The sequence below is a fragment of the Heptranchias perlo genome, chromosome 5 (genome assembly GCF_035084215.1).
Source record: "Heptranchias perlo isolate sHepPer1 chromosome 5, sHepPer1.hap1, whole genome shotgun sequence".
In the NCBI taxonomy this organism is placed as follows: domain Eukaryota; kingdom Metazoa; phylum Chordata; class Chondrichthyes; order Hexanchiformes; family Hexanchidae; genus Heptranchias; species Heptranchias perlo.
Genome location: NC_090329.1, coordinates 127,770,694 through 127,798,158, shown reverse-complemented (window position 1 = coordinate 127,798,158; position 27,465 = coordinate 127,770,694). Strand labels below are relative to the sequence as shown.

Here is a 27,465-nt window from a genome sequence, read left to right as displayed (position 1 = left end):
AGTCCATTGATATCTTCCTGCAGTCTACAGCTTTCCTCCTCGTTATCAACCACACGGCCTATCTTTGTGTCATCCGCAAATTTATTAATCATGCCCCCTACGTTTAAGTCCAAATCGTTAATGTATACCACAAAAAGCAAAGGACCTAGTACCGAGCCCTGCAGCACCCCACTGGAAACAGCCTTCCAGTCACAATAACACCCGTTGATCATTACCCTTTGCTTCCTGCCACTGAGCCAATTTTGGATCCAATTTGCCACATTCCCTTGGATCCCAGGGCCTTTACTTTTTTGACCAATCTGCCATATGGGACCTTGTCAAAAGCCTTGTAAAATCCATGTAGAATACATCAATTGTGCTACCCTCATCAATCCTCCTTGTCACCTTCTTAATAGTTTCACATATTGAATTTTTCAAGAATTTAACAAGTATCTAAATAACCATAGCAATGACTATTGTAAATGTATAAATATAGGCCTTAAAACTCAGGATATCATATGCATTAAATACCAGTAAAGGTACTGATCATCATAAAACAGAAATGCAGACTGAAACACAAGCCATTGCAGGGTATCGGGCTGGCTCAGTTAGTACCCTCATTCAGTGACCTTGATTTAAGTTTGATATTTTCTCCTCTTTTCCCCCTTCTCTTCTCTTTCTCCCCCCCCCCCCCCCCCCCAACCTTTAGCACGGCTTCGAGGTGATCACGACGGCCTGTTTACGGGACAGATCGATGCTGTTGACACTATTAACGCAACGTACCGAGTCACGTTTGACCGGACGGGACTGGGAACGCACACTGTACCTGATTATGAAGTTCTTGTAAGTAAATAGTGGCCTGGCTTTTTTGTGGTTACAATTCCTAAATTTGAGATTGTCAGGTGACCTTTGAGAAGCAGAAAAACAAGATGATGATTTTACCAGCGCTTTAATTTTTTCTGTTCACATAGACCATGCTGATAAGGGTGCATTTCGAAGAATCTTACAGCACAGAAGGTGGTGATTCGGCCCATTGTGCCTGTACTGGCTCTTTGAAAGAGTTCTTTCCCCATTGCCTGTTTGTCCATATCCTTAGTTACCCTGAAGGTGGTGGCAAGTCCTGAGCAATTGTTTGTACAACTGGGTGGCTTGCTAAGTAACTTCAGAGAGCTTTACGACTCAGTTGCATAATGCGTGACTCGAGTCACGTGTAGGTCGGACCAGATGGAGGTGGTAGGTTCCCTTCTCTGAAGGACATTAGTGAACCAGTTGGGTTTTTAAAACAACAATCCAGCAGCTAGTCGTGGTCACTTTTTTTTTTTGTTTTTCTGTTGCCAGCCCAGAGATCACCAGATTTATTGAATTTAATTACACAACTCGCCATGTTGGGATTTGAACTCTCAACTTACTAGTCCTGTACCATAACCACTACACTAGTACTTCCTGTATTTTGTTGCTCTATGGTCGCACTTTTTTTTTTAAAAAAAAAGTCCTCCTTTATATTTGAATTTAGAATCTCAATGTATTTTTGCTCCTACCCTCAGAGTAACGAGCCTCATGAAACTATGCCCATCACCGCCTTTGCTCAGAAGCAGCGACCTTCCAGGTATTACTTGACACCGCCGCGACTGCCTTACACTACTAGCGCCCAGTCTCCCATCACAGTAAGTTGCTTGTTTCATTTTGGTGTTATTACTGACCTATGAGTGAATGGAAGTGTTTAGTGTTGGGTTTTGTGTGTAGGGATGCGTCATTCTGTGATTTTTCTCCCCCCTGCCTTAAAGATAGTGTTGTCAAACACTAGCCATTTTCATTGGATTTAGGGACACCAGTGTTTTGAATTTGTGGATAACTCATAGAATGATACAACACAGAAAGAGGCATTCGGCCTGTCGTGCCTGTGCTGGCTCTTTGAAAGAGCTGTCCAATTAGTTCCACTCCCTTGCTGTTTCCCCATAGCCCTGCAAATTTTCCCTGTTCCCAAGTATTTATCCAATTCCCTTTTGAAAGTTACTATTGAATCTGCTTCCACCGCACTTTCAGACAGTGCATTCCAGATCATAACTCGCTGCGTAAAAAAAATTCACCTAATTTTGCCTCTGCCTCTTTTGCCAATTACCTTAAATCTGTCCCCTCTGGTTACTCACCCTTCTGCCAGTGGAAACAGTTTCTGCTTATTTACTCTATCAAAACCTTTCATAATTTTAAATACCTCTATCAAATCTCCCCTTAACCTTCTCTATTCCAAAGAGAACAATCCCAGCTTCTCCAGTCAACTCGAGCTGCAAAGTGTGATACTGAGCCACGCAGATACCAGTGCGCGAGATTCGGTCCCCAGTTCTGTGCTGTTAAGAAGACAGGAACGGGAGTTGGCCGTTCAGCCCTTCCAGCCGGTTCCGCCATTCAGTTAAATCGTGGCTGATCTGTAGTTCAGCTGATCTCAACTGGGGTGGCATATGGGGTGCTACAATTGGCCTCCATGCCCTTCAGCAAGGTGGAGGGGTGGTAAAAAGCTTGGAGCAGATCTGGGGGTAGAGAGAGAGTAGAATCTGAGTGGGATACTTTGGGGATGGGGGAGAAGCTGGGAGCAGCCTATTTGGGGTTGGAAGCAGTGCTTTGCAGAAGCTGGATCTAGTTGTTCTGTTGAGAACTCAAGAATGTCACTCATTTTTAATCTTAAAGTTATCAATTGTAAAGAATAAAAGTGTTTAATATTAATGTACATTTTTAATGTCAAAGGCAAAAATTTACAAGGGGAGCCCATGCCCCTCATCACCGCTAGCAATATACCACCCGTTTGGAAGGACAGTTACAATTGCTGTCTACAACTCTGATTGGAATAATTTGATGGCCAATCCCCTAATTGTTAAGCTTTTTTATATTTTTTTTTAAGTTTTAAATTTAAACTTTTTTTTCTCTCCGTAGTCCCTGGGAGAGACTCTCAGGCAATCTGGGAGGATTGGTAACCCTAACTTGACAAAAGTGTCAAGACATTACATGCTCAAGTCTCTGGACTGAGCCTTGAACCCACAACCGTCGGACTCAGAAGTGAGAGAGCTACCAATGAACCACGGCTGACTTCAAAAATCCACCTTTTGCAATAGGAGGCGTTCCCGAGTCTGTGCCTTCTGTCAATGTCGCTTTGCGGTAACGTTAACTCGTTTTATTTCCCCTTTTGCGCTTGACAGGATAACGATCCACTTTTGGGTCAGTCACCTTGGAAAAGCAAACTGTCTGGCACCGAAGGAGACACGCTTGGGGGATTTCCTATAGAATTCCTTATCCAGGTGGTAAGTGTGTGTGTTCATTTATATAAAACTTTTTTTCAAATGTTTAAATTGATAACTTATGTTGAATAAAGAGGAAATTTATACAAGGCGAGTGGGGCCGGGGGAACGGGGCGCCGTCCCGGCCCGGGCGGGGGAACGGGGCGCCGTCCCGGCCCGGGCGGGGCGGGAAAATCATGCGTTTGATTATTGTAAACATGTATCCAGTTGTGATCACTGCGACACGAGGAGGCATTCCAGCCTGGAGGTGGTTGAAGGAAGAGTCACAAAGCTGATCCCTAGTGTCCACGCATTGACTTCTGAGGGTACCTGGGAGAAACTGGGCTCTTCAGCCTTGAAAGCAGGTGATTGAGGACGGACCCTTATGTTAGCAATGGAAGAATTAGATGCTGTGAGGGTGGGATGAAACGGCATGACGGATGATCCAGGATGGGGAAAGATGAGTGGCTTTCCCCCTCCAGATTGATCTTGTGCGGTGCAGCGGGTTCCATATCTTGGTCCATCAACTTAAATCCTGAGATGGGTTTAGTACCAGTGCAGCCGCAAGAATCCGAACTCTGGTCAGATCTTGTTATAGAGCTGGCGTATTTTGGTAAAGAAAGACTTGTGTTTCTAATAACACCCCTCTCAACCTCAGGATGTTCCAAAGCGCTTCACAGCCGATGAGGTACTTTTGAAATGTAGTCACTGCAATGTAGAAAACGCAGCAACCAATTTGCGCAAAGCAAGGTCCCACAAACAGCAATGAGAGAAATGACCAGCTAATCCGTTTTATTGTTGGTTGAGGGATAAATATTGGCCAGGACACTGGGGAGAACTCCCCTGCTGTTCTTCGAATAGTGCTATGGGATCTTTTGCACCCACCTAAGAGGGCTGATGGTTTATCGGTCTCATCCGAAAAACGGCACCTCCGACCGTGCAGGACTCCCTCAGTACTGGACTGGAGTGTCAGCCTGGATTATGTGCCCAAGTCTCTGGAGTGGGACCTGAACCCACAACCTTCTGACTTGGAGGAGAGTACGCTACCTACTGAGTCAAGGCTGACACCTGCAAATATCACCGGGATCTTATAAGTGTTAACCATAACAGGTGGTCTTCCTGGTGACTGCCAGTAAAGCAGAGGCGGGCTGTGCTTGTGCAGTCCCATCCCAAACTATTAGTTCCAAATACGTTTGTCGTTTAGGAACAGACATCCAACCCGCCCCACTTCCTGTTCTGTTGATGTGGAGCGTTACCCTGGCAGTCTGCGGACTGAGTAGGAAAATGGTCCCAGTTTCTGCAGCTAAAATATGCAGGTGAGAATTTTGGATAAATAGTTTGGTTTTATCATCCAGACGCCAATCCATTTGTAAACCAATGTTTTCACTGCCTCCGGGAGAACTTGTTATGTAAAGTTGTGTCCTTTGGCCTGCGAAGCCTGCTACGTTTGGTAAATGTTGTTACGATCTGGAATGCACTGCCTGACGGGGTGGTGGAAACAGATTCAATAGTGACTTTCAAAAGGGAATTGGATAAATACTTGAAAGGGCAAATTCTGCAGGGCAATGGAGAAAGAACAGAGGAGTAGGACTAATTGGACAGCTCTTTCAAAGAGCCGGCACAGGCATGATGGGCTGAATGGCCTCCTTCTGTGCTGTATCATTCTAAGTGTAGAAATTTACCAGAGGTTGCTCCACATTAATTCCCTTGCCCAACTTGCATTTAATTTCCTGTCCAAAGCTTGCCTATTGATGCTTCAGACAGGACTTAATCAATGTCTGAGCGGCAAAGGCAACATATATAACCGAGTCATACTACAACAACTTGCATTTATATAGCACCTTTAACGTAATAAAATGTCCCAAGGCACTTCAGTTATTAAACAAAATTTGACACCAAGCCACGTAAGGAGATATTAGGACAGGTGACCAAAAGCTTGGCCAAAGAGGTAGGTTTTAAAGAACATTGAGGGGAGTGAGGCAGAGGGGCTTAGGGAAGGAATTCCAGAGTTTAGGGCCTAGACAGCTTGAAGGCACGACCGCCAATGGTGGAGCGATTTAAAATCAGGGACTCGCAAGAGACAAGAATTGGAGGAGCGCAGAGATCTCGGAGGGTTGTAGGTCTAGAGGAGGTTACAGATAGGGAGGGGCGAGGCCATGGAGGGATTTGAACACTGATGAGAATTTTAAAATCGAGGCATTCCTGGACCGGGAGCCAGTGTAGGTCAGTGAGCACAGGGGTGATGGGTGAACAGGACTTGGTGCAAGTTAGGCTACAGGCAGCAGAATTTTGTATGAGCTCAAGTTTAAGGAGGGTGAAAGATAGGAGACCGGCCAGGAGAGCATTGGAATAGTTGAGTCTAGAGGTAACAAAGGGCTGCGTGAGGGTTTCAGCAGCAGATGAGCTGAGGCAAGGGCGGAGACGGGCGATGTCACGGAGGTGGAAGTAGGCAGACTTGGTGATGGAGTGGATATGTGGTCGGAAGCTCATCTCTGGGTCAAATAGAACGCCAAGGTTGTGAACGGTCTGATTCAGCCTCAGGCAGGGGGAAGGATGGAGTCGGTGGCTAGGGAAAGGTTGTGTATCCCAGTCCATCCTGAGTTATTTGGTCTCTACTGGGCAGCAGATGTACCATTGCAATTCACCTCAGTGCTCCTGGATTAGGGAAGGGAAAATCGGCCGGGTTTCCATTTCTCGTCGCTATCCAGCGCTGGAAAGTCCGCCTGCGGGGGTGCCCAGTGAGGACGTGTTTGGCTGTTATGCCTTCTGGGTAGAATAGCCTTCCGTCGTTTGTTGTCCCAGCTCTGGCATGAAGAATGACCACATTGGTACAACAGCAGAGGACAGCTTAGCCCAACGAGAGTGGACGCCTTCAGGAAAGGAGAAAAAATTAGCAACAAAAAGTGTGTGTGTGTGTACAAACGACTGGGTGGTGCCATCTAATATCTTGTCTGCACTGAGCCAAGGCTCAGGGATAAAGGCTGGAAGATGGTCAGCACCTGTGAAGCGCCCACCCTAGCAACTATCAAGGTATTGGGGGTTGATGGGAAATAATCAAGATTTCACCAAAATTTTACAGTGTAGTGCTCTGTTTTGCTGCATAGCATGGTGGGAGATGCAGGTTTAATAGCTGACTTTCAATCTGTATAATGCAATGGTTTTCACAGATTTCAGGGGAGGGGGGGAATCCCCCTGCAAATATTGACACATTCTGGGACCCCCCCCCCCCCCAGTCCTAAGTACTGAAAGACCTGATCAGCTGCCCAAAGGAAAACAGTGTAATCGTGGCAGGAAGGGTGTGCGTCTTGTCTTGCGCATGTGCTGTTTTTCGCGCTCGAGTACACTCGCTCACTCTCCATAAATATTTATATTACAAACAATTCAATTTTAGAAATTTGAAGACCATAATTAGGCTGCAGTTGGAATATTGTGTACATTTCTGGGCACCCTGTTGTGGAAAGGATATTGGAACCATGGAAAGGGCAGAGAACAGATTCACTAGAATGATACCAGGGTTAAGAGATTATAGTTATGGAGAGAGGCTTAAAAATTCACTGGAAAAGAGATGGTTAAGGGTGGGATCTAAAGGAGATTAGCACATGGTATAATGATAAATGGATGCTCGATGAGACAGGCCTGGGTTTGACTAACCTGCTGACCCTCCCTTTTTAGGCGCTTTCTTATGGAAAAATTGGCCACTTGGGTCAGGTACTAGAGGGCTCCCAGTGCTCATGGAACAGTGCCCTGGCATGAGTTGTTACCTTCAGCAGAGGAAAAGACAACACTGAGGGGCCCAGGAACAGAGGTCCAGACCACAGCATCATGTGCAGTGCAAGTGATTTTTGTCACAGCGTGACACCCTGCGAATTTCTCCACTTGCTGCATGTAGCACATTTTGCTGTTAATATTGCACAACCCATTCCTTGTGACAAGTTACTTGCCCTCATTGTGAGCAGTGACTTACGTGGTAAAGAAAGCAATTTCAGTGCCCTGTGCAGCCACAGCAAGTGACTCTTCGCCGTTGTGTGAATTCCTGATACCTTTGTCGTCTTCCCCCTTTTAGACAAGATTATCAAAAATTCTCATGATCAAGAAGGAACACATCAAACAGTTAAAAGAAATGAACACGGAAGCAGAGAAACTGGTAAAGGATCTTTTCCTTTTCACTTCTGGTTTTAAGTAAATTGCTTGCTTTAGTGGTGATTAACGGTTGTTTTCTCCAAAGGTTGTCCACCCAGAGATCGATGGGCAATATTTGCCCTTTTTATATAGTGCTTTGTCGCATCGAAAAGTCTCAAAAGTTAGGAAACACGTCTTCACGCAAAGGGTGATAGAAGTGGTGTGGAACACTCTCCCACAAAAAGCAGTAGATGCTAGCTCAATTAATAATTTTAAATCTGAGATCGATAGATTTTTGCTAACCAAGGGTATTAAGGGAAATGGAGCCAAGGCAGGTAAATGGAGGTAGGAATCAGATCAGCCACAATCTCATTGAATGGTGGAACAGGCTCAAGGGGCTAAATGGCCTGCTCCTGTTCCTATGTTCCTAAAAGAAATTCTGTGAAGCACTTTTAAGTCCAGTGACTGTTGTGTTAGCAAAAGTGGCAATTATCCTGGGCAGTTATGTTCTACAAAGATGAATGACCAGTTAATCTGGTTCAGGGAGGAATGTTGGCCAGGACACCAGGAAAACCTTGTTTTTATTGGGTCAGCCAGGCGTTTGACACGTATAGAAACCCATCGCTGTCTTAGTGTCTCCAAGCTACTAAAAAATCCACACCCACCTGAAGGGGTTATGTCTGCCTGATGTGGAGTGCAGACTCTTTCTCCCCATAGGGACCCCTCCCACTTACTCAACCCCAGGGAGCTTAGGTTGGCAGAGCCAAGGCTTGGGAGCCCCAAGTACGCAAAGGGGGAGGTTAGGATAAATTGTATTTTTACGCAGACATGGAATGCCCTACCAGAAACAGCCGTGGAAATAGAGTCCATAATAACTTTTAAAAGGGAAGTGGATAAATATTTTGAAAAAGAAAAATTAAAAGGTTAAGGGGAAAAGGACTAATCAGATAGTTCTTTCAAAAAGCCAGAATAGGTGCAATGGGCAGAATGGCCGCCTCCTGTGCTGATTCTACTGAGCAGTGATGTGACTGAAGCCTGTCTACTAACAGTTTCCCCTGCCATTCCCATTTTAACTCCAACATCTATCAATGTCATGATGGCCAGAGGCTTTGAGGCCCCGGCATCCCCTGACTGCACCAGCACTAATTTGATTTACCAACACTAATTTTATTTGTCATGTTTTCTGGCCATCGATACAGGCCAGCAAATTTGGTTGCCTGGCTATTGGAGAAGGTACAGTGGCCACATATAAAGACGTGAACTGAGACTTGAAAAGAACCATGCGGTTATTATATTGTAGCTTTCGGTTCCACCGTGTCCTGCTGTGCGGCGGCTATCGGTCAATATATTCATTCTAGTACACATAATTCAAGAGTGGAGCAACAACTTGTCGGCAAGGTCCATCTAGTTCGCTTTCTACCGCCCTGGTAGTCGCATGATTACGACGATAATGGAGTTGTTGACTAATCACAGCAATCAATCTCCATCAATTAGTCTACAACAGACCCAGACATGAGGTGAGGAAAATCCCCAGTGATGGAGAGCTCTGGGAACCAGAGGTCCAAAGTTACCTGTTCCTCCCGAGCCCCCTACACTTACCACATGTCATGTCTCAAATTACTCATGTACTGTATTCCTAAATGTTATTTTCTGAAAGACATCTATCACCTCTAATGTAATAAAAGCATCCCAAGGCACTATATAAATCCAGGTTCTTGCTTGTTAAGTGCTATGAGTTGGAGCATGCAAACATCCCGGAAAAGCCATTGAGATATAGCCAGGTAGACGTGTGGAAAATGGATATCGAGATTTTGGGGGAGGGGATCACCAAAACCTTGGTTGAAGAGATGTGTTTTCAGGAGGTTTTTTAAAGGAGGCGTTTAAAGGGAGTTAGGGAGGGAGTTCCAGAGAATGGACGTGGCTATCAATAGTGGGGCTAAGGGATGAGGTGGCAGGTGTAGTGGCCAAAAGGCCTGCGACAGGAACAGTGTTCCGGGGGGTGGGGTGGGATTTAAGGCTGGAGGAGATTGCATGGATGGAAAGCGAAACAGTGGAGGGATTTACAGATAAGGATTTTAAATTTATGGCATAAAAGGGTGAAAACCAATGTAGGTCAGTGTAGGCTTTTGAATGTTCTGGGAGGGGGGAGGGCTCTGTGCAAGACAGGAGTTTGACTGAGTTTATGGAGGAGCAAGTAGAGCATTGGGGTAATGAAGTCTGGAGATGATGAAAGTATCAGGTTTCATTGGTGAAGAGGCTGAGGTGGGCAATGTTGAGATGGAAGTAGGCGGTCTTTGTGATGGAAAGGATATGGGGCCCGAAACACTCTGCCCAAGATTGAACAGAATGGTGAGGTTGAGAATCGGCTGGTTCATCCTGAGACGGTGCCTGGGGAGGGAGTTGGGAGTCAGTAGCAAAGGAGCGGAGTTTGTGGCGGGAAACATTATTTTGGCCTTCCCTCTGTTGAGCTGGAGGACATTGCGACTTATCCAAGATGTTAGATAAGCAGTGGAGCGATTGGGAGGCAGTGGAGAGGCGGAACTGAGTGGAAGCGGACCTTGTGTCTGTGGATGATGTTGCTGAGGGGGGGGACAAAGGACTGATCTTTGGGGGATTCGGGAGATGATTGTGCAGGACTGGGAAGAGAAGCTGGAGGTGGTCTGACTGTGGAGCGTATCTATGCAAGGCAGTCACACGGAGCTGAACTCTTGTGTTCGTTTGAAAGATAGACTTGCATTTATAAAGCGCCTTTCCCAACCTCAGGACGTCCCAAAGCGCTTTACAATTAATGAAGTACCTTTTTTGAAGTGTAGTCACTGTTATAATGTAGGAAACATGGCTGTCAATTTGCACACAGCAATGTGAGAATGACCCGATCGTTGGTTGAGGGATAAATGTTGGCCAGGACACCGGGGAGAATTCCCTTTGAATGGTAAAGGATGCTGCTGTTGAAGAGCTGTGCCAATTTAGTAATTTTAAAATACTTTCCAGCAATCTAACACCTCCCTTCCCCATTAGCTTTAGCCATTTGCTTATTGCAGACACTGGGATGTACAGATAGCGAGTGTGTTAAAGGATGCTTGTATTTATGTAGCGTTGCATCGTGTCCAAGCACGAGTGGATGGCAGTCATGGCTCTGGGTCAGAAGACTAAGGTTGAACCTCTCACCAGGCCTTGAGTGAATAATCCAGGCTGACCCTTCAGTGCTTTACTGAGGGAGTGCTGTGCTGTTGGAGGTGCCAACCTTCTGATGAAAACATTAATCTGAGGTCCAGAGGTAGTCCATGGTTACAATAAAGTTCCCATAGCACCCTTCAGAGACAAATGGGGCGTTCTCCAGTTCTCCAAACCAATATTTTTCCCAAAACCAACACCACACAAAAAACCCAATTGATTAATTGGTGATTCATGTAATTGCTGTTTATGGGAACAGTGTATTTGGCTACGTAAGTCACTGCACTTCAAAAATAACCTATTGTATGTGAAGCAATTTGAACTGAGACCTGATGAGGCCCTATATAAATGTTTGTGTTCAAAATCATGAAGGGTTTTGATAGAGTAAATAAGGAGAAACTGTTTCCACTGGCAGGAGGGTCGGTAACCAGAGGACACAGATTTAAGGTAATTGGTAAAAGAACCAGAGGGGGGAGAAGACATTTTTTTACACACACAATTATTATGTACTGCCTGAAAGGGTGGTGGAAGCAGATTCAATAGTAACTTTCAAAAGGGAATTGGATAAATACTTGAAAAGAAATTTGCAGGGCTATGGGGGAAGAGTGAGAGAAGTGAGACTAATCGGATAGCTCTTTGAAAGAGCTGGCACAGGCACGATGGGCCGATTGGCTTCCTTCTGTGTTCTGATTCTATGAAATGCAAGTCTTTCCTTTCATAATGAATTAACCTTTAAAGTGCAGTGACTGTTGTAGCCGAGTATGATGGCCATTCTTCAACAATCCACAAACACAGATTGATAACCAGTTAGTCTGTTCCCTTTTGGTGGTGATGGTTGAGGAAGGAATGTTCAGTAATTATTCCTGCAAATGGTGGATTTTTCTCCTCCTGCTCCTATGTATGTGAGGGAAGAGGCCATTCAGCCCCTCAAGCCTGTTCCGCCATTCAGTTAGATCATGGCTGATCTGTATCTTAACTCCATTTACCCGCCTTGGTTCCGTAACCCTTTAGCCCCTTGCCTAACACAAATCTATCAATCTTAGTTTTGAAAGTTTCAATTGACTCCCAGTCTCAACAGCATTTTGGAGGTGGGGGGGGGGGGGTGGAGTTCCAGATTTCCACTCCCCTTTGTGTGAAGAAGTGCTTCCTGACATCACCCCTGAGCGGCCTAGCTCTAATTTTAGGGTTATGCCCCCTTGTTCTGGCTCTCCCACCGAGGAAATAGGGTAGACAGAGCGTCTCTATCAAATGCTTTAATCATCCGAAAGACATCAATTAGATCACCCCTCAATCTTCTATATTCAAGGGAATACAAGCCTGGTCCCTTTCTTGTCCCCACCCCTTCAGCAGAGATTTGAAGCACAGTATCAGGCCTGTTAAGGTAGAGAAATGACTGACTACTTTTTCACTCCCTCAGAAATCGTATTCAGCCTCCATTGGAATAGACTTTCAGAAACGATATGCGACAATTGTTTTAGAACTGGAGCAGCTGAACAAAGACCTGAACAAGGTTCTAAACAAAGTCCAGCAGTATTGTTATGAGGTAAGTGTTCTTCATATTGTCTCTGACTGTCTGGCTCTGGACTGTCGCACTCTCATAATGTCACTGTGGCTCCTGCCCACACCCCCTCTCCCACATTTCCTCCTTCATAACCATAACAGCATAAGAGATAGGAGTAGGCCATTCGGCCCTTCGAGCCTGCTCCGCCATTTAATGACCTCGACTCCACTTTCCTGCCTTTTCCCCATATCCTTTGACTCCCTTGATCAAAAATTTGTCTAACTCAGCCTTGAATGTATTCAATGACTCAGCCTTCACAGCCTTTTGGGGTAAAGAATTCCAAAGATTCACGACCCTCTGGGTGAAGAAATTCCTCCTCATTTCCATCTTAAACGGGTGACCCCTTATTCTGAGACTCTGCCCCCTAGTTTTAGATTCCCCCATGAGGGGTAACATCCTCTCAGCATCTACCCTATCGAGTCCTCTCAGCATCTTGTATGTTTCAATAAGATCTCCTCTCATTCTTCTAAACTCCAATGAGTATAGATCCAACCTGTTCAATCTTTCCTCATAAGACAACCCTTCCATACCCGGAATCAACCTAGTGAACCTTCTCTGAACTGCCTCCAATGCAAGTATGTCCTTCCTTAAATAAGGGCACCAGAACTGTACGCAGTACTCCAGGTGTGGTCTCACCAGCACCCTGTACAGTTGTAGCATGACTTCCCTGCTTTTGTACTCCATCCCCCTAGAAATAAAGGCCAATATTCCGTTTGCCTTCCGGATTACCTGCTGCCCCTGTATGTTGACTTTTTGTGTTTCATGTACGAGGACACCCAGATCCCTCTGTACCGCAGCACTGCGTACACTGATGCTCGCTTGCTATGTGTATGTCTCGCGGCCTGTATCTGTGTGAAACTTCAGCTCACCCAAAACTCTGCTGCCCACATCCTAACTCTCACCAAGTCCCAGTCACCCATCACCCCTGTTCTCGCTGACCGACATTGGCTCCCGGTCTGGGAACGTGATTTTAAAAATCTCATCCTTGTTTTCAAATCCCTCCATGGCCTCTCCCCTCCCTATCTCTGTAGCCTCTTCCAGCCTCACAACCCTCCGAGATCTCTGCACTCCAATTCTGGCTTCTTGCGGCATCCCTGATTTTAATCACTCCACCATTGGTGTTGTGCCTTCAGTTGGTTAGGCCCTAAGCTCTGGAATTCCCTCCCTAAACCTCTCCACCTCTCCCTTAGGTTTTAAGGAGCATCTTAAAAGCATATCTTTGACCAAGCTTTTGGTCGCCTGTTCTATTACCTCCTTTATGTGGATCAGTGTCAAATTTTGTTTGATAATCGCTCCAATGAAGAGCCTTGGGACGTTTTACTACGTTAAAGGTGCTATATAAATGCAAGTTGTTGTCTCGACTGGCTTCATGTTGCTTCCCCTCTCGGTACCAGCCTGAATTCAGGTGATTTTTTAATGTGCAGTGGCTGAGGTATTTGGATCGGTTGTTAATCTTGCCTTTTGTGTTATCTTGAAACCGACAGCTTGCTCCTGACCAGGGTTTGCAGCCCATGGATCAGCCAACAGACATGCGCAGGAGGTGTGAGGAGGAGGCTCACGAGCTTGTACGGCAGGCAAACACTTCGCAAACCGGGCAGGCCAGTGTTAGAAATGAAAACCTCACCGACCTAATAGCCAGGCTGACGGCAGTGCTTCTACAGATAAAAGTAAGTGCTGTGTTTGGCAGTTCCCAGCTGCAGTGGTGTGTCGATTATGGTACCGGGGCTAGCAACCTAACGGTCGTGATCTCACGTCCAGCCTTGGCAAGTTGTGAAACTGAATTTAACAATCTGATCATTTGTGGTTCATCACCAGATGAAAATTTACATTGAAAGCTGCCGGATTGTTGTGTAAACTGGCTCAGTAATGTCCTTCAGGGAAAGGACCCTGCCATCCGTATCTGGTATGGCCTACAAGTTACTCGTCTTGTGCTATGTGGTCAATTCTTTAATGTCCTTTGTAGCCTAGCAAGTCACCCAGTCATGCCATCAGGTCACTAGGAATGGGCCTCGTCAGCGTCTCTCACATCCTGAGAATTCAAAAACTGATCTAAAATTTGTGCTAACTGTTGGTCGTTCCCCCCCGCCCACCACCTCTCCCCGATGTTGCTCACGGTCCAGGTATTTGTGGGGGGGTGGGGGCTGAAATAACTCAACAAGAATCCTGCTCATTAGTTTGGTACCAATGTTATGAGCTTGCACATTCCACATTCATAGAATGATAGAGCGCAGGAGGAGACCGTTCGGCCCATCGTGTCTGTGCTGGCTCTTTGAAAGAGCTATTCAATTAGTCCCATTCCCCTGCTCTTTCCCCGTAGCCCTGCAATTTTTCCTCGTCATGTATTTATTCAATTCCCTTTTCAAAGTTACTATTGAATCTACTTCTACCACCCTTTCAGTACATTCCCGATATACCCAGTTGTTTCTGATGGGAGGCTGTGGGGCTGAGCATTTGCCTTGACGTTCTAAGGATGATGTATGTCTTTCGTCAGATGTTTACAAGTGTGAATCCACAACAAAACTCATTGAGATCAGGAGGAATCTTTATTTCTACGTGCCCCGAAAATACAAATGCATCAATAGCAGCCTGAAGAGGCACCTGGAACAAATGCTATCTGACCTCAACTGGGATTCTGTTTGTGAAGCAGCACACAGTCTCATCCTGTAATAAAAGGAGGGTAGGTTAAATTAAACCACAGCCCTGTCAGCCTGCACAGCTGGAACCCCCAGAGTAGCGGTAGAGGGGCTGTGGTGGCGAGTGGCACAGTCCTGGTCGTGCCCAAAGATCCAGCCCTACTGGTAACAGGTACTGCCTGACATATGTAAAATGACCAAACATCCCATTAAATCAGGCTTACCACATGGCCTCCTGGGTCCCTAACATCACTAAAACCAATCTGGTCATTATCACATTGCTGTTTGTGGGATCTTGCTGTGTGCATATTGTCTGTCATGTTTCCTACATTACAACAGTGACTACACTTCAAAAATACTTCATTGAGTGTAAAGCGCTTTGGGACATCCTGAGATTGTGAAAGGTGCTATATAAATGCAAGTTTGTTCTTTTTCTTCTAAATTTTTCTATTTTTATTTCATCTTACTGATCAGTCAGCTCACTCAACATACTCCAGTGTTTCACATACATTGCTGGTTAATATAAATTATCCCACTGATTTTTTTGGCTAATCTTATTTCTTCCCCTCCTGAAGGTACAAGTGCCAAGGGTTTCTCTCCGGTACCTCATCCAAATGGCTATTCTTCATGTACGAGCTTTGCCCGAGAGTGTCAGCAGACTATCTCATCGTAGGGCCACGTTACAGCTGAGCCCAGTCCTGTCCCCACACCCACATATCCCAGCAGTGGCAGGAACCCAGGCTGCTTTTCCCCTCCTTGACTCAGTGGGTCTGAGGCTTATAAGAACATAAGAAATAGGAGCAGGAGTAGGCCAATCGGCCCCTCGAGCCTGCTCCGCCATTCAATAAGATCATGGCTGATCTGATCCTAACCTCAAATCTAAATTCATGTCCAATTTCCCCAATTCCCTTTACTTCTAGGAAACTGTCTATTTCTGTTTTAAATTTATTTAATGATGTAGCTTCCTGGGACAGCAAATTCCACAGACCTACCACCCTCTGAGTGAAGAAGTTTCTCCTCATCTCAGTTTTGAAAGAGCAGCCCCTTATTCTAAGATTATGCCCCCTAGTTCTAGTTTCACCCATCCTTGGGAACATCCTTACCGCATCTACCTGATCAAGCCCCTTCACAATCTTATATGTTTCAATAAGGTCGCCTCTCATTCTTCTGAACTCCAATGAGTAGAGTCCCAATCTACTCAACCTCTCCTCATATGTCCACCCCCTCATCCCCGGGATTAATCGAGTGAACCTTCTTTGTACTGCCTCGAGAGCAAGTATGTCTTTTCTTAAGTATGGGCACCAAAATTGTATGCAGTATTCCAGGTGCGGTCTTACTAATACCTTATATAACTGCAGCAATACCTCCCTGTTTTTATATTCTATCCCCCTAGCAATAAAAGCCAACATTCCGTTGGCCTTCTTGATCACCTGCACCTGCATGCTAACTTTTTGATTTTCTTGCACTAGGACCCCCAGATCCCTTTGTACTGCAGTACTTTCCAGTTTCTCGCCATTAAGATAATAACTTGCTCTCTGATTTTTCCTGCCAAAGTGCATAACCTCACATTTTCCAATATTGTATTGCATCTGCCAAATCTCCGCCCACTCACCCAGCCTGTCCAAATCCCCTTGTAGGTTTTTTATGTCCTCCTCACTCTCTACTTTCCCTCCCATCTTTGTATCATCTGCAAACTTTGATATGTTACACTCGGTCCCCTCCTCCAAATCGTTAATATAGATTGTAAAGAGTTGGGGACCCAGCACCGACCCCTGCGGAACACCACTGGCTACTGGTTGCCAGTCCGAGAATGAACCATTTATCGCAACTCTCTGCTTCCTGTTAGATAACCAATCCTCCACCCATGCCAGAATATTACCCCCAATCCAGTGATTCTTTATCTTGAGCAATAATCTTTTATGTGGCACCTTGTCGAATGCCTTCTGGAAGTCTAAATACACTACGTCCACTGGTTCCCCTTTATCCACCCTGTATGTTATGTCCTCAAAGAACTCAAGCAAATTTGTCAGACATGACTTCCCCTTCGTAAAGCCATGCTGACTTTGTCCTATTAAATTATGTTTATCCAAATGTTTTGCTACTGTCTCCTTAATAATAGACTCCAAAATTTTACCCACCACAGATGTTAGGCTAACTGGTCTATAATTTCCAGCCTTCTGCCTGCTACCCTTTTTAAATAAGGGTGTTACATTAGCAGTTTTCCAATCTTCCGGGACCTTTGCCGAGTCCAGAGAATTTTGGAAAATTACTACCAAAGCATCCACAATCCCTACTGCCACTTCCCTCAAGACCCTCGGATGTAAGCCATCAGGTCCAGGGGATTTATCTGCCTTGAGTCCCATTAATTTACTGAGTACCAATTCCTTGATGATTTTTATCGTATTTAGCTTCTCCACCCCCCCCCCCCCAAGAGGCCCCCCTGTTTGTCCAGTATTGGGATATTCTTAGTGTCCTCTACCGTAAAGACTGAAACAAAATATTTGTTCAGCATTTTTGCCATCTCCATGTTTCCCACCATTAATTTCCTGGTCTCATCCTCTAAGGGACCTACGTTTGCCTTAGCCACCCTTTTTTCTTTTTATATAACTATAGAAACTCTTGCTATCTGTTTTTATACTTTTTGCTAATTTATTTTCATAATCTATCTTCCCTTTCTTAATCAATCCTTTAGTTACTTTTTGCTGTCTTTTGAAGACTTCCCAATCTTCTATTCATCCATTAAGTTTGGCTACCTTATATGTCCTTGTTTTTAGTCAGATACTATCCTTAATTTCTTTACTTAGCCACGGATGGCTGTCATTTCTTTTACACCCTTTTTTCCTCAGTGGAATATATATTTTTTGAAAGTTGTAAAATAACTCCTTAAATGAACACCACTGCTCATGTACCGTCTTACCCTTTAATCTATTTTCCCAGTCCACTTTAATTAATTCCGCTCTCATACCATCATAGTCTCCTTTATTCAAGCTCAGTACGCTTGTTTGAGAACCAATCTTCTCACCCTCTAATTGGATATGGAATGTAACCATGTTATGGTCACTCATTTCAAGGGGATCCTTAACTAGGACATTATTAATTAATCCTGGCTCATTACACAGGACCAGGTCCAAGGTTGCCTGCCCCCTTGTAGGATCAGTTACATACTGCTCAAGAAATCCATCCCAGTTATTGTGGTAGCTCTCCCTTCACACCCCAGCTGAGATCAGCTAAGAGAGCCCAGACCGAAGGTCGAACCAGAGACCTTCCTGGCCTGTGTAGCTCAGTTGCTGTAGAAATGGGGGATTGTTCCCCCTGATTTTGTGGGTCCACCTAGCCTTCCTAGTTCTACAATGCGCGGAGTATGACCCTGCTCCTAGATCTTCAATACTGCCCGTCAGGAGGCACGGGGCACTGCCTGGGTGTGACTGACCATTCAAAGTTACTCTTTTTTTCTTCTTCACCACCCCCCCACCCCCAATCTAACAGAGAGCTGTAGACTCCAGTCAGCAGTCAAAATGGACTTTGAGCAGCTGTACTGTCTCAGGAGATATAAATTCTAGAATGATCGCCAGGCTGCACTTGCATGCTTTTCAAGGCAAAGATCAGAAAAGGCATTGGTAGCACGCCATATGCTGTGGCTGCAATTAGCAAATTTCCCCTTGCTCCCTCTCGCCGCCTCCTCTTGCCCTCCTCTCTTTTCCCCCCCCCCCAAGTTGCTTTCATTGCGCCACATGGTTCCTAATGTTTCCTACATTATTTTTGAAGTGTAGTCACTGTTGACTACACTTCAAAAATACTTCATTGGCTGTAAAGTGCTTTGGGACATCGGTCAAGGCTGCTATATAAATGCAAGTCTATCTTCCACATGGTGCTAAGCCAGGTTTCAGCTGGCTTTAAACAGATGAGGTTTTCAATTTTACTCCTAATGCCCAATTGAATAAATTTCACTCCACTTGGTGCGTTTCAGTCTGAGGAAAGTTACACTCATTTGACGTTTGATCTCTGTTCTAAAATGTTTGAATGGGCAGAGGTGTGAAGAAGCAGAACTGAAGGATTGTGTTTTGATGAGCTGGCCCGCCTTCTCTCATTCCTTGACATTGTTCTAGAACTAATGTCACTTGCACTTTTTATTTCCGATTTCAAGTATTAAACGTTTTTTTAGAACTAAACTCATTTATCTTTCCTCCCTCCAGTGTCTGGCAGAAGAAGGGGACTTAAACTCTTTTGAATTCAAGTCATTGACGGACTCTTTGAATGACATCAAGAGCTCTATAGATGCTTCTAATATCAGGTAGGTGGAATGTGGGATCCCCAAAATCAACAGTTTCACCCAGTCGTTGCTGAGCCATACGACTCAGCAAGGTCCAAGGTCCAATCCCCAGACTGCACGGAGTTAGGTGATCTCAGCAGCATCAACGGTGGGAGCGTCAGACGGTCTTTACACCCCTGGATCAGGATTGGGGAAAATTCAGCCCCCATTCCTGTGCCCAATGGTTATCGAGACCCCTGGCTGGAAAAGGTGGGTGTTGGGCAAGGATTTACTTGAGATGCTGCTCACAGTTCCACAGCCTGATGTGTAAACGAGGACCACCTACCTGGGCATGGCAGTGAAGGGAATCCCATCATGAAACTACACCCCAGCACAGGTCATTCCCTTTCACGAGAGTCATAGGATTATTACAACACAGAAGGAGGCCATTCAGCCCATCGCGCCCGTGCCAAGAAAAAGCAGGGATCTAAAGAAGAAGTGAAGCCTGCAGCAGTCAAACCTTGGAGGTGAGGAGGGGGGTGGGTGCATGGGTCCTAAACAGGTACGGTATAGAAATGGGCTGGAAGGGTCTGGGACACTGGTAGCTTGTCTATAATATGTCGGATGCATTCAGTTGCAGTGCACTTTGGAGAGTGGTATTAGGAGCAGCTCCAGTATAAGTAGCACTGAGAATCTGATCTGTGGAAGGATTTGAATGCCACTGCTTTTGAGATGGCCGTGCATGAAACTATTAGAGGCGATTCATTGACTGACTGGATTGAGACAGATGGGAAAAGGACCAGGAGAGAGCAGTGCCGTGGAAATGGATTACTCAGTGGAGCGGATTGGAAAGGTCCGCTCTTTCTACGAGCAAAGGGGGGGGATTCGCACGTCTCAGTCGCAGTCCCGTGTGATGTTGGTGACTTTGAGTAAGGTGGCCAGAGTGCAGTGGGATTGACTAAAAGCATCTTGACACAAAGGCAGCATCATAAGTAGTGTAGATGGAAGCATAAAATTAGAGATATTAATAGATTAAGTGAATGGGCTAAACTGTGGGAAATGAATTTCAGTGCAGGCAAGTGTGAGGTTATCCACCTTGGACCTAAAAAAGGATAGATCAAAGTACTTTCTAAATGGTGAAAAGCTCGAAATAGTGGAGGTCCAAGGAGTCTTGGGGGTCCAAGTATATAGAACATTAAAATGTCATGGACAGGTACAGAAAATAATCAAAAAGGCTAATGGAATGCTGGCCTTTATATCTAGAGGACTAGAATACAAGGGGTAGAAGTTATACTACAGCTACACAAAGCCCCGGTTAGACCACACCCAGAGTACTGTGTTCAGCTCCGGGCAGCTCCCTTAACACTGGCACTGAGCCCGACTGTACAGTGCCCTTATCACCACCTGGTCTGAGATCAGCTAATTCAGCACAGCGTGGGAGCGAACCGGAGACCTTCCTGGTCCATACAGCCCAGCTACTGGCACCGTTAATAGGAGGGTACCTGATGTATTCGAGTAAGCCCTGTCTTGCTGCTTTAGGCTAAGGAGATCTGATGGTGTTCAAACTCTGTCCACCAGTCGGTGAGTTAGTAACTGGACGGCAAATTTAAGATTGCCTAAAGATCAAAGGGCAGAGGTTAAGGGAGAATTTGTTTTTTATTTGAGTTGTTACGACGTGGAGCATCCCACCAGAAACATTGGAAGCAGAACATTGGAAGCAGAACCCATAACTGGTTTTAAAAGGGAAGTGGGTAAAATTGAAAAAATAAAAATGTAAATGTGTGTGGTGGAATGGGAGAGGTACAATGGGCTAAATGGCCTCCTTCTGTGCTGTTCATAAAAAGAGCCGTTTTGCATAGTGCGAGTTAACCTGTTTTAATAATTTCCTTTTTCTCTCTCTCTCGATAAATGTGGCCCAGTATTGAAGTGAGGAAGTGCAGGGCTCTGACCAGATTTTATTGTGCTCACTACTCCAAGATCATCCTGGAATGCAAAGATAACCCCTGGCTGCTTTTCTCCATTACCAACCATCTCATTAAACCACCCTCCCTCCCTCCAACAACAAGCGCGAGAAGCTAATGGACCTTTTTGTCACTAAGATTGAGACCATCCGTTCTCTTAGCCCACCAAGCCAAACTTCGCCTAAGGATCCAGCCTGCCCCACCCGGAAACTCGTACCTTTCTCTAGTTTTGCTCCGATCTCCTCTTTGTCGCCTCCCAAATCCGAGCCCATCTTTCCTGTAACTCCATGTTTGAACCTCTCCCATCTGGTTTCCACAGCACTGAAACGGCCCTAATCAAAGTCACAAATGACACCCTATGTGACTGTGACCATGGTAAACTTTCCCTCCTCACCCTTCTCGACCTGTCTGCAGCCTTTGACACTGTTGACCACACCATCCTCCTCCAACACCTCTCCTCCGTCCTCCAGCTGGGTGGGACTGCCCTCGCCTGGTTCCACTCCTATCTAGCCAGTCGTAGACAGAGAATCACCTGCAATGGTTTCTCTACCCGATCCTGCACTGTTACCTCTGGAGTCCCCCGAGGATCTATTCTTGGCCCTCTCCTAGTTCTCATCTACATGATGCCTCTCAGCGACTTCATCCGAAAACACAAAGTCAGAGTCTACGTGTATGCTGACGACACCCAGCTCTACCTCACCTTCACTTCTCTCAACCCCTCCACTGCCTTTGTGTTGTCAGACTGCTTGTCCGACATCCAGTCTTGGATGAGCCATAATTTCCTCTAGAAACACTGGGAAGATCAAAGCCATTGTCTTCAGCCCCTGCCACAAACTCTGTTCCCCCTCCCTAGCTAGTGTGTCTGGCTGAACCAGACTCAACCTCTCCATCTCTCTATCTCACTCTCCTCCTTTAAGCTGCTGCTTAAAACTTACCTCTTTGACCAAGCTTTTGATTGCTGCTCCATCACAAAGACTGCCTACTTCCGCCTCAGTAATATCGCCTGTCTCTGCCTCTGCCTCATCCTATCCGCTGCTGAAACCCTCATCTAGACTCAACTATTCCAGTGCTCTCCTGGCCAGCCTCCCATCGTCCATCCTCTGTAAACTTGAGCTCATCCAAAATTCTTCGGCCCATATCCTAACTCGCACCAAGTCCCATTCACCCATCACCCCTGTGCTACTGACCTACGTTGGCACTCGGTCCAGGAATGCCTCAAATTTAAAATTCCTATCCTGGTTTTCAAATCGCTCCATGGCCTCACCCCCTCCCTATCTCTGTAGCCTCCTACAACCCTCCGAGATCTCTGCGCTCCTCCAATTCTTGCTTCTTGCCCATCCCCAACTTACTTTGCTCCACCATTGGCGGCCGTGCCTTCAGCTGCCTAGGCCTTAAGCTCTGGAATCCCCTCCCTAAACCTCTCCACCTCTCTCTCTCCTCCTTTTAAGACCCTCCTTAAAACCTATCTCTCTGACCAAGCTTTTGATCACCTGTCGTAATGTCTCCTTTTTTTGGCTGGCTGTCAATTTTTGTCTGATTAAGCTCCTGTGAAGTGCCTTGGGGATGTTTTACTGCATTAAAAGCACTATATAAATGCAAGTTATTGCTTCTATAGCTGCTTCCAAAACAACGTAGAAATCCACGTCGCCCACATCCAGAGCGGCCTCAGCCAGATGGGAAACCTCCATGCCTTCACCGCCAACAACACCAACAGGGACTGAAGAATCACTGTCAACCCCCATCCGGACAGTCGCGAGGGTCAGCTGTGAGCTCGCCCCACGAATGGCAGGAGAGGTTTTTTTTAAAACAATAAAAAGAAGCAAAACACACGAGAGAGAGAGAGAGAGAGATTTCCGTGCTCTTTCTCTGTACTTTTTTCATTAAATATGTAGCGCAGCACCCTGAGTTTTTCAGGAATCGGATTTATTTTTGTATGTTTTGTCATTTAAAGGTTTATTACTCATGCTTTCTCTAACTGTAAATATTAACTGTAAACTGAGGTAGATATCGAATCGACTCGTGTGACCGATCTCGAGCTGAATTATGTAAAAATGTAAATAGTTTTTTTTTAAAAAAACAAAATAAAAAGATATGTCGTGACAGTGACTCCTGATGCACTGGTTGCATTTTCAAGTCCTGGAGTTTCGTGGTGCTCAAATATTCCTCTCCTACCTCTCCTTTTTTATAGTGAGTTTCTCTTTCCCCCTTTTTCGCCCCCCCCCCCCCCCCCCCAAAATCAAACGGTTTAGTTGTTGTAGTAGCACCACCACCAGATAGCGTTCTCTGGTTTTGAGGAGCGATGCGAGTCCTGTTATATCCGCTGTTACCCAGACACAGGAGGCCCTCGTGTTGGCCGAGCAGATTGCCACCGCTAGTGGGGAGGGAGTGCCACAGCTTCTCAAGTGAGGTGCCGTTCAAAGGCGAGTGGGTGAATGGAGACAAGGGGGGAGAGAGAGAGAGAGAGGACGTAATAAGATGCCTGGAGATTCCCCCCACTCTTCAAAGCTCCAGTCTCCCTCCTGTGTCCGGGACAGACCAGGAAGATCCCAAGTTCGATTTGCCGGTCTGCGCCGAGTCAGCGACAGGACAATGGGGGGGAGGGGGCTGTAATTGGCCGTCTAGCGAAGCGTGTGAAGTAGGTTGGGTAGGAACAGGATTGGGCTCAGCTGTGAGTCTCCCTCTCCGCACTCACACTTCCAACGGTGACAGTCCCATTCGCGTGTGAATATTGGCCTCCAGAGGTCGCTGCCTGAGGACCTGTACCTCTGAGGAGTCCGTGCCTTTGTGGTGGGGTGGGTGGGTGGGGAGATTGGTAGCACATGTTGAATAATGTCTAAACTTCATACATCTGGGAAACACACTCTTCCCTCTCCTTTTTTTCCTTCCTCCCTCCCTCCCCCCATCCAACACACACAAACAAACACTTTAATGTGATGATCGTCATTTGCACATAGGGCTGTCCTCGCGTTCTCGACCCAAATTGCCCATCTTTTCCCCTCCCACCCCACACCTGCCTCTCTTTGGATGAAAGGACTGTCGATGCAAGTGATGCAGGGGAACAAGCCTGTCATGTGAAAGTTGGTCAAGTTAATTTTTTTTTAAAAAGTGTGTTTAAATGTTTATATTGTAATGAGTGGATAATGAAATGTTTCCATTTTAATGTAGATTACTGTAAAGTTTCGAATCTTTAATAAATTTCCAATTTGAAGAGTAAGTTTAGGGGAACTCCATCAAATAACCCTTTTTTGATCATTAAGAGAAGCTGGGGGGGAAAACTGAGGTGACTTTTTTTAATGTTTTAAAAAAAGCAAAAAAAAAGTTCATTTATTTTCAAACTTTAACAAGTTTTATACTTGGTTACGGTTGAAAAGGTTTTTTTTTATAAAGTCTGTGTCTTTTGTTAGTTTTGGTGCCTCTGTTTTTCTTTCTCCCTTCCTACTTTTCAGTGTAAATAGAATCATCTTCCCCTTGCACTCTTTCAAAATTTCTTGGAATTTCAACCAGATAGTTCTATATACCGTTGTAATTAAATCAGAATTAGTGTATGTAGTACTGCCTTTTCAGATATGTTACCTTTTGTATGGTGTATAAAATTGAAAGCAGCTTTAAATATTTATAAATAAAGATAATATATAATTAAAATGGGCCTTTTTCTTCTATCTCAGACTGGAGCATTATTTTCTTGCACTTGACATCTTGCCTTTTTTCTCCTTCTCTTCTCCTCTCACATTGTCTTTCTCACTAACATCTGACACTTCTCCAATCTCTCTCACTTGCACTCTTGTATCTCACTTTCTGCTTTCACTTGTATTCTCTTTCTCTCTCTCTCTCCTTTTTGCTCTCGTCATAATTGTGCACAGGCAAAACCGCTAGACACTTTATACTGAAGATGTGTCTTTCTGCTTCGGCGGCACTTCATTACAGTGCTTTTGTGTTAAAGCGCTACATCGTTCTCCCATCGACTGCAATCCTAAGTGAATTACTGTTTGCACAGCAGTCACTGTTATGTAGGGAAACGCAGTAGCTATTTTGTCCACAATGAGATGAATTTAATCTCTTTGCTTTGGCGGTGATAATTGAGGAGGGTGCAGGAGAGCGTGATGGTCCTCTTTGAATAATGCCACAGGATCTTGACCATCCACCCGAGCAGGCTGACAGCCCATTTAACGTCTCACTCGAAAGACAGCGCCTCTAACAATGCGGCACTTGCTCAGTGCGAGATTGGAGTGTCGGTCTAGATTATGCACTCAAAGTCCCTGGAGTGGGGCTTGAACCCACCCAAGCCAAGTTGATACTCCCTACTATAGGAGGGACCAGCGCCAAACAGAAAATTGGAAGGGGGGGCAGAGGTGCACAGAGTTGCTCCCCCAAGGTGGTAGTGGTTTCCTTAAAGTGTAACAGCTCTGATTAATGAGATACAGGGTGTAGAGCACGTGGGGATTAGTGTAAACGGGGTGCTGCCTTGTGAGGTGGGTGTACTCACTCCGGAGGCAAAGCAGCCAGTGTTCACCGTCCCTTCTTGCTCTGCTCCAGTGCTGACCCTCCTCATACTGGTCAGCAATGTGGTTTTCTCCTCACTGGCTTGTGTGGACCACCCTCCTGTACTGGTGTGGGGGGTGGGGTGGTATCCATAGCCAGTAAGGTCTCTGCACAGCGATATTTTCCCTGTTGCAGCATAAATGTGGAGACTAGGGGGCACTGGGATCTGACTTGTTGCAGAGATACAGAGCCATTCCCCAATGACTCTGAAGAACAGTCACCATCTCTGAACCATGCAGAGCCAACATGGTCCCTGATTCGATTACCTGGTATGTACTGTTGACTGGGCAGCTGTGCGGGTGGTACAATTGGCAGCCTTAGGGGTGGGTGAGGGAAGGGGGGCACCTGCGATCCAGCATCCTGTGCTGGAAGTTTGTATGTGGGAGCCTCAGGCAAAGGCAACAGTGGACTTGTTTGAAGATGGAGGACATGACAGCCAAGGTAGGGTAGCCCAGTGCTCGTTATAATGTGCATCATCTGTGGCTCAGTGGGTAGCACTCTTGTCTCTGAAGGTTTTGGGTTCAAATCCCACTCCAGAGACTTGTAAGGAATCTTACGACACCAGGTTATAGTCCAACAGTTTTATTTGAAAATCACAAGCTTTTGGAGATTATCTCCTTCGTCAGGTCACCCACCTGACGAAGAAGATAATCTCCGAAAGCTTGTGATTTTCAAATAAAACTGTTGGACTATAACCTGGTGTTGTAAGATTCCTTACATTTGTACACCCCAGTCCATCACCGGCATCTCCACACCAGAGACTTGAGCACATAAGCCAGGCTGACACTCCCAGTGCAGTACTGAGGGAGTGCTGCACTGTCTGAGGTGCCTTCTTTCAGATGAGACGTTAAACCAAGACCCCGTCTGCCCCCTCAGGTGGACGTAAAGGATGCCAGGGCACTATTTTGAAGAAGTGCAGGGGTGTTCTCCCCGGTGTCCTGATCAATATTTATTCCTCAACCAAAAACATTGGTCATTATCACTTTGCTGTTTATGGGATCTTGCTGTGTGCAAATTGGCAGCCGCATTGCCTACATTACAACGGTGACTACACTTCAAAAGTATTTCATTGGCTGTAAAGTGCTTTGGGACATCCTGAGTCATGAAAGGCGTGACATAAATGCCAGTCTTTTCTCACTGTGCAGGCAGTCTGGACCTCTCTGCAATCAGCAGTGGGGCCCAGCTTGGCATATGGAGACCCGACGACAAATTTAAATGAGGAGAACTTGGTACAGACAGGTTGGAACAAAAAGAAAAGGAAGTAGATAAGCACTCTCTGAAAGCTTTTTTATTCCAGTTTGGAGGAAGGGGAAAGGACTTGTGCAAACAGTGCCTAATGCAATCAGATCAACCAACCCGACGAGCGTAAATGAACAGAAGGGAAATTACCTGTGTCCTAGACTGATCAGCTTGGCTAATCTCTCTTGACAATCAATACCTGGGTATTTGGTTGCGGCAAAGAATGTCACCAACATGTCCGGGGCTAAAAGGGTTAAATTATGAGGACAGGTTACACAGACTAGGCTTGTGTTTCCTTGAATATAGAAGATTAAGGGGTGATCTGATTGAGGTGTTTTAAGATGCTTAAAGCAGTTGATAGGGTAAATAGAGAGAAATTATTTCTTCTGGTGGGAGAGTCCAGAACAAGGGGGTATAATAAAATTAGAGCTAGGCCGTTCAGGGGTAATGTCAGGACGCACTTTTTCACACAAAGGGTAGAGGAAATCTGGAACTCTTTTTTTCCCCCACCCCCCCAAAAAAGCTGAGACTGGGGGTCAATTAAAAATTTCAAAACTGAGATTGATAGATTTTTGTAGGGTAAGGGTAAGGGTATTAAGGGTTATGGAACCAAGGCGGTTAAATGAAGTTAAGATACAGATCAGCCATGATCTAATTGAATGGCGGAGCAGGCTCGAAGGGCTGAATGGCCTCCACCTGTCCCTGGGCTTGGGAGAAGTGTGGGAATAGAAGCCAGCTCACCGCA

General features: G+C 45.6%; 1 protein-coding gene across 1 annotated transcript in view; it reads left to right on the top strand.

The window, feature by feature from the left end:
• lin9 (lin-9 DREAM MuvB core complex component) overlaps positions 1 to 24,541 on the top strand; it is a 41,304-nt gene extending 16,763 nt beyond the window's left edge. The window contains exons 7-14 of the mRNA XM_067985188.1: positions 689 to 822; positions 1,524 to 1,643; positions 3,168 to 3,269; positions 7,309 to 7,389; positions 11,956 to 12,081; positions 13,584 to 13,766; positions 18,926 to 19,023; positions 22,558 to 24,541. Of these exons, the coding sequence (XP_067841289.1) occupies positions 689 to 822; positions 1,524 to 1,643; positions 3,168 to 3,269; positions 7,309 to 7,389; positions 11,956 to 12,081; positions 13,584 to 13,766; positions 18,926 to 19,023; positions 22,558 to 22,663 (950 nt within the window). The 3' untranslated portion in view covers positions 22,664 to 24,541. The remainder of the gene's footprint in view (positions 1 to 688; positions 823 to 1,523; positions 1,644 to 3,167; positions 3,270 to 7,308; positions 7,390 to 11,955; positions 12,082 to 13,583; positions 13,767 to 18,925; positions 19,024 to 22,557) is intronic.
• Positions 24,542 to 27,465: the final 2,924 nt, after the last annotated feature.